The following is a 17,000-nucleotide window of genomic DNA, read 5'->3' as shown; positions in this document are numbered from 1 at the left end:
GCTGTTAAATGTTGTTTGTATGTAATCACTCGTGCATACAGTAGCCTAGCTGTAAGTGTAGCTGCAATTTAATAGGACCCCCTATTCCTATAGCTTAATCCATTTTAATTATTAGGCTATAGCCTTGGCTACATTACAATATACTTTGTGTCTTCATTGTCATTCTATTGTAGGCTAAAGGATGACATCCAATGTTCATGGTTCTGAGTTTATTCCCACACTGGGGGAGGTAAAGGTATATTAAAATGTCTATTCGGTTTGTTTTGGGGGGCCAGTATAAATGCTCATCGTGAATTCTGTTTCATATAGCAGGCAGCTACTTGATTTTCACACATCGACGCTTGTCTGAAGAACCACACCTTGACATCCACTAATAATACCTGACTTGGAGGATTACTATGGCAACAGGTTGCTACTGGCGACGAGGTACCGCCTGCACGTCGCGCTCTGTCGGTGGGAGTGAGAGAGAGGGGGCAACTAGAGAAGGACGAGCAGGAGAAACTGTGATGAGTTTGCAAATGTAGAGGGAAGCAAAGTAGGTGGATGAAACGTTGTTATTGTTTTTCCACAATTTAACATTTTGAAAAAATACAGACTGATTGGGATGGAGCTCACGCTGACGGGATTTCCCGCGCTCTCCTAACAGGTTAGTAGCGTTTTCTGACTGAGTGGATGATCGCTATAGGCGACGACGCTATGATAGCCTGTTGCCTAAAGAAAATCTTAATCAGAAACGTCTGTCACATTGGCTGCGCTTTGTACGAAGCATTTTAGACGCTGTTGTCTAAAATAATGCGAAAATGTCTTGAGAAAATGGTAGTTCGTCAATGCGCAACATGTGCCTCTTAATGCCAGATTCTGGAGAGATGGGAGTTGACTGGGCGCCTCACACCTGGATAGCGGCTGACCGAGCTTTGTCAGGGCCTGACAGAGAAAAGTGCAGTCAAATATATGTTAATATATTATGTATTATGTTAATTATATATGTAATAATATATTATCTTAGGTTAATGAAGGTAGGACCCCCTCAAAATAATAATAACTAATAATAATACTGAGCCCCATGTCGTTGTAGCCCAATGTATTAGAATGAATGCATCTCTTGGTATTTTTATTGTCTCTAAACATGTCACCTAGCAGCTGCCCTGAACCACATATTGCTCTTATTACGGTAAATAGGAGTAGCCTACTATGACATGAGTTTGCAATGTTAGTGGTTGCATACATAAATAAAGAACATGAACTAAACCTTTTCTTCAAATATCGGTGAATAGTAGACCTTAGGCCCTACTATAGCCTACCTGTACCTTACAGGTAGCCCTGGTCCAGGTTGGTATACTATTTGGGGCTACACCCCAGTACACCACCCTGCCAGAGCCATTCATTGTGCCATAATATACATTTTTCACTCGGTCTACATTACCGCATCTACAAATTATATTATTTTTTTACTCACCCAAGTGAAGACATTGCACATGGACCAGCTAGCCTGTACATGGACCATGCAACCATGTACAGGCTAGCTTTGTGCAACACTACCACAACAGGCAGTTTGTGATGTTGTGTTGTACAAAATAGATCTTGCCTTATGAGCAGTTAAATAATATTGGTCATAAGACAGATTTTATGAAAATGCCAGAAACTACTGAAGCATCTACAGGCTACAACAATATCATATAATATTTAAAATCACTAAAATCACAATGTAATAACTAACCGTATAGTAGCCTGTTTGTCATGTTGAATTCCAGTTTTGAGTATGAATGAGTGTGAATGAAGCCTCCCTGATGATGTAGGCCTACAGTATAGGCTTCAGACAGTATTCTAGTGATGTAGGCCTACAGTATAGGCTTCAGACAGTATTCTAGTGATGTAGGTCTACAGTACAGGCTTCAGACAGTATTGATGTATGCCTACAGTCTAAGCTTCAGACAGTATTCTGGTGACGTAGGCCTACAGTCTAAGCTTCAGATAGTATTCTAGAGATGTTGGCCCTCAATATAGGCTTCAAGCATCATTTTAGTGATGTAGGCCTACAGTAGGCTTCAAGTTCAGACAGTATTCTAGCGATGTAGGCCTACAGTAGGCTTCAAGTTCAGACAGTATTCTAGTGATTTAGGCCTGCAGGCTCCAGACAATATTCTAGGCTCCCAGGCAGAACAGATGTGAAGATGCTCTGAAGTGATTGCATAAGCGAGCTACAAACAGCATATATTATCACTACAGGAGCGCAGCGGGACACACGTATCAATACTAACTCGGAGGAATGGAATTAATTAAATGGAGAATATATCTAGTGCACCGCTACAGAAAAAAACACATTCACCATAGTCAGTTTGAATTCCCCATCTTCTGCCACATCCATGGGTACGTTTATTAAAGCTGATATTGCTCTCCTTCAGCCGGGCCAACTGCCACGTCAGCTGTCACACTCCTCCATGGCAACAACGTAATGTCATTTCTGGGCAGTAAGTGTGATGGATTACAGGATGTGCAGCCCCCTTGTCTGTCACAGTGCTGTGGCAGGACTCTGAAGGCGTCTCTCTGGAGAGTCTCTGGCAGAGATTTGTCGAAAACAAAGGCTGCTCCCGCCCATCTCTTCACCATGAGCCATCAACATAGACTAACAGAGGCTGAGCCATCTCCCCCTCTCCTGGTGGTGGTGGTGATGTCATTCTCTCACAATGCTAAATGCCTACAGAACTGACCTACGCCCCCTTGAGCTTAAAATCCAACAATCCAGATATTTTCACAACGGTGCCAACATTCTAGACCCCAACATTCTAGGCTCAACCTTCTACAACGTTTCCACATAACATGACCACAGCACAGACCATAAATGTTAAAGCTTCTCTATTAGCCTTCTCCAAGGTCTTTTCTACCGTGCGTACGTTCCTATTCTAGAAGAATAACAAACAACCCTGTGTTTTTGTAGTCAAGGCATCATAGAAATGCAGAGAATCGCTTCATAATTGACTTTGTTCGTCCTCCCATGCAGGAACATCCAGAGTCCACCTCCTCACCAGGCCTCCAGCATCATCCCACGTCCCTGAGGAGCAGAGGAGGAGGAGGGGGGAGGCGCGGAGAGCGGCGGCGGCGGCGAGCAGGTAATATGGATGTGCCCCGGATGGGCGAGAGTTTCTTCAGCAGCACCCTGTCTGCCTCGGGCGGCGGCCATCACGCGCACCCCTACCTGACCCTGGAGCAGAAGGCCGCCTTCGTCTTCGTCCTGCTCCTCTTCATCTTCCTGGCCCTGCTCATCGTGCGCTGCTTCCGCATCCTGCTGGACCCCTACCGCAGCATGCCGTCCTCCAACTGGACCGACCACACCGAGAAGGACACCTTCGACTACCGCATCGTCTGAGGCCCCGCCCCCGCCGCCGGCCGCGGAAGCCCCCCGTCAGCCGCTCTGAGGTCGTGGTGCGTCCCCCTTTGTTCTGTTCCGTTCTGTTCGCCTCGTTGAGAATAAATGGCCGCTGAATCGCCAGGACCGCTGCCGCGTGTGGTGAACCCCTCCATGCGTCTTCAAAGTCATCAAAGCCAACAGTCACGGTGTGACATCCGTGGCTGGAGGGCAGTTCACCACCAAAAGCTTCACCACCACAGCCCGTTAGCAGCCCCCCCCCCATCCTCCCAAGAACCTCCTTCACCGCCAACATCACTAAAATCCATCTCTGCTGTTTACTGAAGGCCAATCCGCATCATTTCATCTCGCACTTCAGTCTGGACTACTGTACCTCGTCCGTCATCTGGCGGTGTACCGTGCCACTGCTTCATTCTCATATTACATCGCCATTCAGATCACAGTCATACTGTATGTATTGAGGACCGTTGTTAAACTTATTCTGGAGGATGATACAGTAGGTTTTAAGATGTTAGACAATCAATGTTTGAAAATTCATTTAGGACAGAGAATTAGAAATGTGAAACTGGGTGAACATCCCCTTTAATTGCTTTTTGGTAAGGGTTCACATACTGTACAATACAGCCAACACTGTTTTAAGCAGTTTAGAATAGAATGTTTGTTTTGAAACTGCCTTATCATTCACATGATGAATAATCAAGACGCCAGTTTTTTTTTTTTACAGAGACATTCTAGAACTACAAAAATCTGTTTCTAGAACTACAAAAATCTGTTTGGGCTTTTACATGTGAACCCAGCTTTAGATGGAACTTAGATGTTCAATGTGAGCAATGGATCAATTGTTAACTATTCAATGTCTAATCAAAACCACGACAGTGTTTGGCTTTGTCATTTCAAATGGCCTTGTACAGTACCGTTGCTGTCAAAGGAGATATAGATGTCAACAATCAAATGAGGTCTATTACAAACATGTTTACTGTGCTGTTCCTCGTGCCTAATGAGATTTATGTTTTAGGGAAAAGAATCAAAAAAGGCTGTCTAGTTCTGTCTTAGATGAGAAGTAGTTCTGTGTAGTACCCATTTGAGATCAAAAACATACAGCATATCACTGCCTGCAGTTGGCATATGAACAGTTGGTATGTCAGACCTGCACAAATGATGATGATGATGATGATTATGACGATAACGTAATTTCACGTTTATCCCTTTATGGACTGTGTCTGTGGCTCTTTGTTTGAGGAACTCTTCAACTGTACGCCTTATAGTGTGGATATGTTTACAGACAGTACCTGAGCTGAGAGGTTAGCCAGCAATGTGTGGAAACAAAGACATCAGACACTTCGCTGTGAGTCATAAAACTGCCAAATCCCGCTTGTCCCACTATTCCGGGACACATGAAGTGTACTTTGACATGTGGTGTTCTGTGATATGCTGTGGCATTTTCCTGTCGCAAATGATATGCTAAGGATTGGTACTGTTCCTTGTTTTTGTGTTCTAAGTGAAGTTTCACTGCATGTTCTGGTAATAATATATCCTGACAAAGCATGATGATGGGAATTGTGTAGAGCTTTCATTTTTGTTGCTGTTTGTAGTAAGATGCTATCAAAAGCTGTTGGTCAATGTTAAACCCTTTGATTGAACCGTCTTTTTGGTAATAAAAGTGATAATGTGATTTCTTGTACTTTGTTTTTATATAGAATTTACCAAGCTCACCAAGAGCGGTGGGTAACAACATACTTATAATTAACATATTAACATAATTAGAAAAGAAAACCATTGTTTCATCTCACCTTTTTCAAGCTCCTGATATCACGGGTTTTGGGCAACACTTTCACAACCTCACAAGCGTCTGTGTGGTTTTGTGAACCCAGATGCTTTGTCTGGACCCCATCAGGCCCGGACAGACACACACACACACACACCCTCAGCTGCAGCTCCAGGGCGAGCCTGCTCTTTCAAGCGAGATGGATCCAATACCTTGCAGAATAGCAATCCACTCTGACACTGAAATGGTGGTGCCTTGATATATAATTATCGGAGACAGTGATGTGCAACATTTATAATTTAATTTTAGAAGCAGGGGGTCTAGATGTATTTATGCATATTGTAGGTGGATTTGGTTTGTGCTTGAAAAGATGTGTATCTTGCGCCTGTAGCAGAAATAGGGAGTAGCCTTCAAATGTACTGGCATCACTGGGTTTCATTGGAAAACCCGTAGATAATCTAGGATGCTCATGTAAATAGTAGATTCACTCATCTACAACATTTAAAAAGTCAAGACGATGCTGGAAATTTCACATACTGGTTCTGAAACATCCTTCGCCACCATCATGGGTGGTAGCTGAGTTAGGTCTTGGTTAGGTCTATTATCCCATTACCATCTAAATACAGTCTACACACAGCTCCCCTGCTCACTCAGATGGCCACTGATGATCAGTAACGATCACCCAGTGTATAATATGACACGTTAATGGAGAGATCCAATTAGTCACTCAATTACTATAACCTGTATTAGAATCTAGCGCACACACTCAGGCACTCTGTATAGACTCAATTAATTATTTTCCTAAGCATTGCAGCTTTTAGCAGTAATCTATACCAGTTAATTGGACCCTGTGAGTGGAAAGGGCCATGAGATGTTCAAAGCAGGATTAGTATTATGCAATTCATTTAGCAAGGCACTCCGTTTCTTGCTCGGGGTGCAACATTTAGTGTTCCTCCATTTTATCAACACATTTATCAACACACGAGGCTGAAATGGATATAGAGGGATGATTCAGGTTAACGTTGATAATAATTCCCAACAGCTGTCATAAGTACAATAACCAGTTTTAAGAGTTTATTATTGTCTGCTGCTTTCTGGGTTCAAAGTCCTTTGTTCATGAATACAGGGGGAGTCACTTCTCTGATCCGGTGCGTTGCTGACGCTGTCAGTGGCTGAATGTACTCAACTTATCAAGATTCACTGAAGTCCTCAAGATGTCTGAGAAAGGTCAGTTCAATGCATAAGATAAACAAAATTGTAGCTACTTGTCTGTCTGATGGTTGACCAGTGAACCAAATAAAAATACAAAAGAATAGAAAAGGATGGATAGAATAACAATGATATTTATTGAATTCTAAAAATATTTTCTCAAGGGCTATATCTCATACAAAATTACTTCACATTATTTTGACATTTTCCCGCATAACCACCATGATATTGTGTAGTTTGAAAGCTTTGTGTGTAAACAGAGACCCCCAAATAGTGTTTCATTACAAACCAATACAAAAGCACATGGGACAGACTTGGTTCATTAAGAGTTTTAAAACTCTGTAGTGCCAAACCATCTTAAGAGTGCAAAATATGTACAAAGTGTTTCTTTGAAAGAGTTCGTTTTGAGATTGTGTTCACAAATGGTCAGTCGCTGCCCGGTGACTGGTGTTTAAAGATCACATTGAGCAAAATAATTATAAGTCAGAAATGGCTGTACTGCATTACATGGAATGAGGTGCGCAGACAAACATGGAAGCACGACCTCCTGGTGAGAGAGAAGTGTTCCCTGGCAGTGGAGACAGTTCCTGTTGTGGTGGTCAGGACCCTGCCGGCCTGGGCTGCCTGACCCATCCATCAATCACAAACAGTAGGTGATAGATATTTTTGTTTGTCCACAATTTCATCTGTCTTGGACAGACGAACACATTGTCTTTGACATGTTGTTTTCTACTTTGTTTTATTGTTCATAAATAAAAATTTAAAATAAAATTAAAAAACCAGTAGGCGATATGTAGATCAGTCAAACGGGCCAGGTGCCTCAAACCGCCTGCGTGTGACCACCAAAACACAGTCAACACAACAGCTCACACCTCAAACAAACAGTTCAGAATAAACAGTAGAGCTCAACCTCTACCTCACACGGATGTACACACAGTCCCGATTGAGCCGCGATGAAGTACAGTAGCACGTTAGGCTTCTTGAACCAAGCTCTGGGCAGAAGAAGGGGGGGCAGAGCTCTTATATAAACACATGAGCAGGGCACCTCCTGACTCAGAATGTTCTGTCCTACGCACAGATCAATACAGACATGATTTGCCTGGGGGTCTTAGGGCTGGCGGAGATGAGACACCAACTACAAACAGCACGAATGTGAGTCCCCTCTGAACATTCTAGTTACATCTGAACACTCTAGTCCCATCTGAACATTCTAGTTACATCTGAACACTCTAGTCCCCTCTGAACATTCTAGTTACATCTGAACACTCTAGTCCCATCTGAACATTCTAGTCCCATCTGAACACTCTAGTCCCATCTGAACATTCTACTCCCATCTGAACACTCTAGTCCCATCTGAGCACTCTAGTCCCATCTGAACATTCTAGTTATGTAACATTTCTGGTAAAGCATATGGAGACAGAACATAAAGTCAAGGTCTTGTACATACAATGGTCCTTAATTCTTTAGGTTTATATGATACTACAGACTTATAAAGGGACCTATGAAATGTAGTCATATTAGTCCCACAGTCAAATCTGTTAAGATGTTTCACAAACCTTGCTTTCAATCAATCAAACGGAATATATACAGGGTTATCTATACAAACAATACAACCTTTCCCACAGTCAAATAAAGATGATGAATGGTTTGGGGTATTAGACGGTCTGCTCTGTCTGTCTGCTCTGAGAACATCCTGACCGCAACTGACCACTTAGAAACTCTGCTTGGCCTGGAACAAGTGCTAATCAATGGCTTCTTCATTGACTTTTCATATAAAAAATAAAAAATGAACAACGTATTTACTTACAACATATTTACACATGGCACATAGCAGTTATTATTAATATAAAAGCATAGAATAGGAGATAACAAAGAAACCAGAGAACGTTTGTCTAAAACCTCCTGCGTCTCCCCCGACCTCGACCTCTGCCTCGCCTTGGGCTTGTGACCTTCCTTGTGACCTTTTCCCTCTCCTCAGAGTCCTGGAGAGCCACCTGCTCCCCCTCCCCGGGATACGACTCCCCCACCTTCACCAGAATGGTGTCTTCTGGGAGGATGACCGTGTCCTCCTCTCCCTCCACCCCGTCGTCTCCTCCTCCTCTCCCTCCCTCCAGCTGCTCCTCTCCCTCCTTCTCTCCCTCCGCCCCGTCCTCCTCTCCCTCCACCCGCTCCTCCTCTCCGTCTCCCAGCACCTCTCCGGCCGCCTCCTCCATCTCCAGCTGCTCCTCCTGAACCACCTCCTCCCTCTGCTCCTCCTCCAGCACCTCCTCCTTGACGTGCGCGTGGGAGGCGGCGGCCTTGCCGGCCTGCCCGCTGGCCATGGCCTGCTCCAGCCTGACCCGGTACAGCTCGGCCTCCTGCTCCTTCTGCAGGAGCTGCTGCCGGTACTCCTGGGCCTTGCGGTTGGCCTCCTGCAGCTGTCTCTGGAGGTGCTCCCGGCTGTCCTTCACCTTCTGACCAACACATGTGAAAAGCCCTTTTAAAGTTATAATCATCAATAAAATATGACAGTCATACGGCGCTAACAACAAACGTTGCAGGTGTCCAGATGAATGCCGGTAAAGGAAGATACTGATGCCCCATTTTTACAATGTAAGACAACTTTACCATCTAGTTTGGTTTGACACCAATAATACAACAGTTCTTTTTTTTCTTCTTATTTCTTTTTTTTGGTGCAATTTTTGTTTTACTTTGGCTAACCTTGTCTTTGGGGCTGGTGTGATTGGCTGACGGCTCCGTCCTCCTCTTGCGATTGGGTGTGTGCGTCTGTGGCTCCTCCCCCACCACCTCCTCTGTGATGTGGCCAGCTGGAACCGCCACCACTACACAAAACAACAACAGATACCTATAACTGTCTGGACAGGGTACAAGTATTTCAGTCCAGTCTGGTTCTTACATAGTATTTACCAAGAAAATGGAAGTCCAAGTCCAAACAAGTCTCAGCTCATTCAGTTTGAGAAATCTTGCTGGTTGATAGGGGATCAAATACTTATTTCACTCGATCAAATGCAAATCAATTTATATATTTTTTTAAATGTGTTTTTCTGGATTTTGTTGTTGTTATTCTGTCTTTCACTGTTAAAATAAACCTACCATTAAAATTATAGACTGATCGTTTCTTTGTCAGTGGGAAAACGTACAAAATCAGATAAAATAATTATTTCCCTCACTGTATTTGCCATTTGTGTAATGTAAAACCAACATGGCCGCCGGTGTTGGCTGTGTCTCAGTGTCTGCTTACTCTGTTGGCCCTGCATGGTGACGTAGAACTGCTGGCCGAGCCCGGCTGGCTGCAGGTTTCCGTGCTGGTTTGTTACTATGGTGATGACCCTCTGACCTCCATCACCCACCATATGCTGTATGGCCGAGTCCACAGAATCCGCCGCTATGGCGTCCTCCGATTTGCCTGACAGAAAACGACAATGACGAAGCACTACGACATTTCAATCTATGTTAGCTTGAATAATTAAAGACAAAGATATCCATATTATTGAGCAATCACAGTCTATGGTTTTAGTAAGTTTAGTAAGTTTAGTAAATACAGCCTGGATTAAGCATCATTCACTGTATTGGGATCAAGTTTCTCCATGTGCGTACTAGACTATGGAGGAATGGTGATAAATTTCAATGCTTATTGCTTGCATTTCACAAATGAAGTCACGTGTGGTTGATGGCTGAGTTGTTCTGATGCATAAGGGAAGCATCAGCTTGCTTACCGGCGCCGTTAGACTTGGCCATGGGTCCTGAGGCCTCGGCCAGGGCCGCCAGCGTGGCCAGGACAGAGGTGGTGGAGCCGGGCTTCCCTGGGGGACGACAGCACACGGCCCCAGTCACCTCCGCTCCCCTGCGTTCACCCTCCATCCCTCATAGAGCGGCTCAGTGTTACAGTAAAACTCCTCCCCTCTCGGATTGCTGAAGTATTTCAATTCAACTCAGAGACAGGAGGTTCTAAGGCCTAACATTTAAGTGAATTCCTATATAGTCCATACTGACATGTTCGTTTGCTCAACAAACCAGAGGGTTACAACAGGACACAGAGGAGTGTGTATGATAGTAGTAACTGGTTATGATAAGGGTTGCAAAATCCCGGGAATATTCACAAACTTCCCAAAATCCCTAACAGGAATTAACGGGAATAAATACAGTTTTCCAGTTTATTCCTGCTAGTTCCCATTCATTTCCATAAATTCCTGTTAATTCCCATGGGAAGTTTGGGAGTATTCCCTACCAACCATTACATTCCCTACCAGGAGTAGTAGCTGGTTATGCAGGGTTAGTAGAGCCCCTATCAGGAGTAGTAGCTGGTTATGCAGGGTTAGTAGAGCCCCTATCAGGAGTAGTAGCTGGTTATGCAGGGTTAGTAGAGCCCCTATCAGGAGTAGTAGCTGGTTATGCAGGGTTAGTAGAGCCCCTATCAGGAGTAGTAGCTGGTTATGCAGGGTTAGTAGAGCCCCTACCAGGAGTAGTGGCTGGTTATGCAGGGTTAGTAGAGCCCCTACCAGGAGTAGTGGCTGGTTATGCAGGGTTAGTATCTACCAGGAGTAGTAGCTGGTTATGCAGGGTTAGTACCTACCAGGAGTGCTCTTGTTGGAGGTCACCAGGTCAGAGAGGTTGACCACCCCACCAGCAGGGATGATATACTGGGGCTCCGGGTTCATGTTCACCTGGTTCTGCATGCCGTCCTGTGCACAAACACCCGATCACACGTTATCTAACACTGACTCAAGTCCTCCCACACACTGATCTGCAGGGTGCAGCCTACGGCCTCAATATGCTGCATAAAGACAAGAATAGAGCATCACAGGCCTCATATACTCTGGTTTTCTCAACGTTTTAGCCTGATTTTGCTCGCAATGCTCATTTACTGTGAACAAGGCTGCTGTTGTTTTTTTTATTGTTGTTGCAGAAACTAAGGGACAGTTTGTACATCACAGAGAGTAACTGCAATCATCTCTGAAACCATGGCAACACTGCCAGAGAGGCAGAAGCCAAACCTACAAGCGTTGGCTCCGTTTACCTTTTTGGAACAAACACCCCCACACACACACACACAGACACACACACACATACGCACGCATGCACGCACACGCACGCATGCACGCACACAAAACACACACACACTCTCCCCCTTCACCTGCAGCAGTATCATGAGCTCGGTGTTGCTGGTATCCATGGCAATGTCGAAGGGCGTCTTGTCGAACTTGCTGAGGGAGTGGACGTCGGCTCCGTACTTGAGCAGCAGCTCCGCCACCTCTCTGTGGCCGTGCTGGGCCGCCCAGTGCAGCGCCGTCATCTTCAGCATGTCCTTCGCGTTGATGTCCGCCCCGCTCTGCCAGGGGCCACAGCGCCACCGGTGGTGGGAAAAGAGACGAGCGAGTGAGAATACAGGTTGACTGATCTAGAGATCATTTCCACACCGAGTTCGGCGTTTATCAATTTTGGATGTGAGCGGAGACTGAAGCCGAATTTCAAGCCAAGTCTCAGCTCGTGTACGCAAGTTTGAGAACTGTCATGAGACTTGAGAGACATGAGAGATTCTGACTGGCATCTAAGCACAGCCACATATTAACCACTTTAAAATATCTATTTAGCCTACCCTAGAAAAATATGCTATTTTGTAAAGGCCTTCTATGTGTCATATATCCCTAACATAAATGGGTATTTTCCAATTGTTTGCAATTAATGGGGTAAAAAGGTTTTTGGTGTAAGAGTAATTTCTTTTATTTTGAGATAGCCTACTTGTTAGACTATGCAGCAGCCTTACAAGTCTTAAAATTAAAGTGAAATTAATCTTACACCATTCAATCGATGCCATGGCTATAAGGTGACATAATAACAAACAATCAAAATCAAAAAATGAAAAACAATGGGTAGGCTTATTCAGTCACCTATTTAACAGTCATCAAATACGCTATACACGTCCTATCTCACTGTTACTGGCCGAGGAGAGGGAGAGGTTATGGCTTATAGCCTCTCGTGGCTAGCTAGCCAAGCTAACGTTCAGCTAATGTAGCCACCTGTTGGCTGTTCAGCTAACCTAACCTAGTGGCTGTTGCCATTAGCTAGCTGGCTAGTTTAATCTAGCAGCCTGTTCTCTCGCCTTTTCTAGCAGCGTTCCGTTCATAACAACACCGATTTGTGGAGCAATTTGGCGTTGTATGCCTCCACAGCTCGCCTGCAACTGTGTGATCAGAGTAAGGTAAGAGTAAGATCAACGTTACACCTGGTCCTGTGCCTCTTTATAATCAGAATCACAATTTGTTTATTGTCATGTAGTTTTTCAACATACTAGGAATTTCCTTTTGGGCATGGTGTATAGTCCTAGTAAGCTATGTTGAAAAACTGATTGACTATAAACAAATTCTGATTATAAAGAAGCACCGGTCCGAGTTTTAACATTTATATCTGACCTTACTCTGATCGCGCATTTGCAGGCAAGCCGTGGAGGCACACAACACCAAATTCAAATGGGCTACACAACAGTGCTGGTCAACGTAGCCTAAGGCAAAGGGCTAACATTAAAGATGAAAGCAAGCGCTCTCTTATTGTAGGCTAGATGGTGTTACCGGTAACACCGCTGTTGTCATGAGTTTATTAGTCGGTGGGAAAAAATCGACACTGTGTTGTTTACAAACTAATGGCTTAAACAAATGGCCACAGCCACATATAAGTCACAGCAAAGGCATGGGCCGGCTATTGATAACAGGCAGAAATGCTGGAATAACAACAGACAGGCCACTAGTAGAGGTGAGTCACTGAAGTAGGACGCTATGGCTCAGTGAAACAATCTGACATCAGGTGGTTTTAATTAGTTTTAACAATGTGAATAAAATCTATGAATGCAGCTTTAAATTAGTCCTTCTGTTTCTGCACCAGGCACGTCCGCCGTGAGAGAGCCGCCCTTACCCTGACCAGCAGCTCCACTATGCTGGAGTGGCCCTCCGTGGCCGCCATGTGGAGAGGGGTCCTGTCCACCTTGGTCCGGGCGTCCCTGCTGACGCCTGCTCGGAGCAGAACCTCGGCGGTGGAGTGGTGTCCGTACTGAGCTGCTAAATGAAGAGGCGAGGTCCCCAGCTACAACACGGGGTCAAGGAAAAAGGTTTTGTGAAAAGCCATACACTGTGACTAAGAGACATGAAAGGATGCCATGTAACTTGTGAGGTACAGAATATCAATCTATGGGGTGTGTCACTATAGCTTCTGTTTACTGCTTTCTTCCGATTAGGGCTGCACAATTATGACCAAAGATAATAATTGCGATTATATGCTTCAAAATGGTAATTGAGATTAATATTTCATATATAATATTAATATATAATAACCAAAATGCTCCCAAATCACGGACGTTGATCCCTTTCTTGCTACTAACTCACTGACCTCGTTTTCGCTCATTTTTTCACTACTCTGCAGGTACTCTTGTGACACTTGTCTTGACCTACTGCTATCTGTCTTCTCAGTGAAATTGCTACGCACAGCACACTCAGCGGGAACACATGTGATTGGTCAGACAGCATAAGCGCCTGTGATTCGTCCGTGCCCTAGCACACTCAATTCAAAGCAAAATTATTAATCACATTAATTGCGGCCTTTTGCGATTAGCTAATCGCGGAGGTCATAATCGCGATTTCGATTAATTCACGATTAATTGTGCAGCCCTACTTCCGATACAGAAATACTGAGCACAGAAATACTGAACAGAGTTTATCAAACATGATCAATCCATACCAGTCATAGGCTTTAGGCTGGAGTTATAATCTACAATGTGAAATCTGTTTGAGACATTCAACCAAAGTCTAAACTCAACACACACCACAGAGCACGAGAGAGCCTGTACACCAGCAATCGCCTCAGACAACGATACATGACGGTAAATAGACTGCACTTATATAGCACTTTTATCCAAAGCCCTTTACAATGAAGGCCTCTCATTCACCCATTCACACACACACACCAATGGCGGCAGCCTGCTCATTAGGAGCAATTTGGTGTTCAGTGGACACTTCGACATGTTATCAGGGGGAGCTGGGATTCAAACCGCTGACCCTACGGTCACTGGACGACCCGCTCTACCTCCTGAGCTACGGCCGCCCCTTGATCACAGCTCATGACATTTAATGTTGGAAAGACACTGTGGATTTTGTATTATGATGCTGCTCACCCAGTCAGTGGTGAAAGGGGCACCGTTGGCCATGAGAGACCTGACATCGTCGTCCTGTCCCGCCCTCGCAGCCTCCAGCAGACGCTTCCCCAGGTCCACCAGCGACATCTGCTGGGGACAAAGAACAACTGCGTCTCACCAAGTGACAAAAGAACAGCGACAATATTCTCACTAAAAAAGTCAGTGAGCCAATAATGATCAATGTATTGGAACAGCCTTGAGGCGTCTAAGTTTAACGATGTTTAGTTGCCTCCTTGATGTGGGTCATCAGTCAGCGGTGGTTGATTCAACTCTACTGTATTCAGTGTGTGTAACTTGGCACTAGCAGGATAACGTTAGTTGCGAGGTAGATAGGACACCAGTACACAATATGAATATAGCTACAGCTTCCTAAATTGATTTTCTGGAAATATATATTTTGATAAACTGAGATATCTACTAACTTGTGTTCCGGTGGAAGTCGAAACTATTCTACGGATGCCAAATGAGAGGCACCGAAACTTGCCATTTCCACATCCGCTAAAAACCTAGTAGTGCTAGCAAGGGACCAGGAAAGGGGTGAGAAGACTAGCTAGCTAAAAAAAAAAAAAAAGACAGCCCTGTCGTTAACGACATACAACGAACAAAGTGATGAGTTGTAGATAGGATTCGGTAAAATGCGAGCTAACTAGATTATTTGGACTAAGCTAGCTAGCAGCTCAAGCTTACAAAACTGACACTAGCATAGCTAACTTAGCTAGCTAGCTGCTTTTTCTTCTCTGACTGATGGCCACCCAGACAATCCACCAAACTTAACACGAATACTATTATATAAAGGTTTACTCGCCTTAGATCGTAAGTGGTTCAAGACGAACTCCCAAGTTTACAAGTGTGTTTGATAGACTTTAGAAACTTTCTAGCTGAGCAGATATCATCATTGTTTTGTTTTCATTATTTGTGGGTCAAATATGGCGGCTGGACTTGGCGGAAGTGGAAGTACTACGCACTGCGCTATTTGTTTTTTGGCGCACTTATTCAAAAACATTTTGAAAGTGCTCACACCCTGTAACAATGCACCGTCCTTTATCAATTCTACATAATAATAATTATAACAATAATAATAATGTAATCCCTAGAGTACATTACCTCCCCACTACCCGGTGGTACTCCAATAGCCTAGCCATTTATTGCATAATAGATCGTCCTTATTCGTTCGTAAGGGATTTAGACCAATCAGGAGTAACAAGTCAGGAATGGACAGAATAAACACTAATTCATATGGTCCTGTTCTATTTAGTGTACTTAGTATCTATCTGTCTGTCTGTATGTCTGTCTATTGTGTACAAACTAGCCGCCGCCGCAGCGGAGGGTTCGCCCAGGGTGGCATATAAACTAGAAACACCACTGGCCTAGAGGTTTTGGTCCTTATGGACTTTAGCCTCCTGCCAGAGGAGAATGGTTCAAAGAGTTTGACCATGAGGGTGGGAGGGGTCGGCTACAATCTTTCTTGCCTGCTTCAGGGCGCTGGAGGTGTGTAGTTCCTGGAGGGATGGCAGATTGCAGCCAATCACCCTCTCAGCAGAGCGGATTACATAGTCCAGCTCCAGGTTGTTTTGGCCGCACAATGATAACAGATGGTCAATCTCCCACCTGTAGACAGACTCATCCACATCACAGATAAGCCCAATGAGGGTGGTGGCATCAACAACTTCAGGAGCTTGACTGACTGGTGACTGGAAGTGCAGTTGCGTATACAAGAGTAGAGGGGAAAGAATTCAGCTACTGGTCCGGGAGTCTATCACCTATTATTTATCCTGCTTTGACATAAATGGCTGCTGTGAAAAGGGCCTACCTTTAAGATGGTTGTTCATAAACCTGCAGTGCTTACTTCACAACCTGACTGTTTTGTCTGTTCTTCTAGACATTGAGGCAGATTGTTAGCTGACTGAGTGTTTGTTAAATCCAGTGTGGTGGTTTTGGGCCACGGTCCTGGTATGTTCATTCAAAGTGAACACAGCTGGTATGAAACATGTCTAAAACGGTTTAACTGATCTGAGACCTAGCCCTGTACAACTGATTTTGTGTAATGATATAGGCTACTAGTAGTACAAACACATATGTGGTTTATCTGTATTTAGGCTACCCTACGTTAGTATCCATGTTGTATGACTGCAGTCACGGAGCTTCCACAAATGTTAACACAAAATGATAGTTATTTTTAGCTGACTGCGTTCACCGGTTCTACCCATTCCCCGAGAAGGCGTAGGCGAAGCGGTGGATCACATTGATAAGGCATTACTCATTTGAATAATATGAATTTGTGATGCAGGTACATTCACGTACCTAATGTTAAGCTATTTCGTGAGTTACCAGAGCTGCACAGGATAAGCATCTAACATTAGCTAGAACCCTTCTTAACGTTCTTAGATCAAGAATGAATGAAAAACGTCAGTCACTCAGTAGCCTGCGCCCAACCGTCGACAGTGTACACATTTCCATGGTAACAACACCGCTTGAGGATTGTG

General features: G+C 44.3%; 2 protein-coding genes across 2 annotated transcripts; one reads left to right on the top strand and one right to left on the bottom strand.

Annotated features, from left to right (window-relative positions):
* Positions 1 to 3,112: 3,112 nt before the first annotated feature.
* LOC311311850 (cortexin-3) lies at positions 3,113 to 3,364 on the top strand (the record flags this gene model as incomplete). Its single annotated transcript, XM_084441632.1, has 1 exon — positions 3,113 to 3,364. One exon carries the CDS (start codon positions 3,113 to 3,115, stop codon positions 3,362 to 3,364), a length of 252 nt encoding a protein of 83 aa, XP_084297758.1.
* A 3,794-nt stretch (positions 3,365 to 7,158) lies between these two features.
* Positions 7,159 to 15,435, bottom strand: gabpb2b (GA binding protein transcription factor subunit beta 2b; the record flags this gene model as incomplete). Its single annotated transcript, XM_084442454.1, has 10 exons — positions 15,323 to 15,435; positions 14,497 to 14,604; positions 13,245 to 13,412; positions 11,473 to 11,667; positions 10,912 to 11,020; positions 10,055 to 10,141; positions 9,580 to 9,744; positions 9,039 to 9,160; positions 8,504 to 8,791; positions 7,159 to 7,167 (listed from the first exon to the last, which is right to left on the bottom strand). The coding sequence occupies exons 2-10, from the start codon at positions 14,602 to 14,604 to the stop codon at positions 7,159 to 7,161; spliced, it is 1,251 nt and encodes a 416-aa protein (XP_084298580.1). The 5' UTR covers positions 15,323 to 15,435.
* Positions 15,436 to 17,000: the final 1,565 nt, after the last annotated feature.

This window comes from Borostomias antarcticus (assembly GCF_949987555.1).
Source record: "Borostomias antarcticus genome assembly, chromosome: 8".
Lineage (NCBI taxonomy): Eukaryota > Metazoa > Chordata > Actinopteri > Stomiiformes > Stomiidae > Borostomias > Borostomias antarcticus.
Note: the sequence above shows the minus strand (reverse complement) of the source record. Positions and strands in the feature narration are given on the sequence as shown.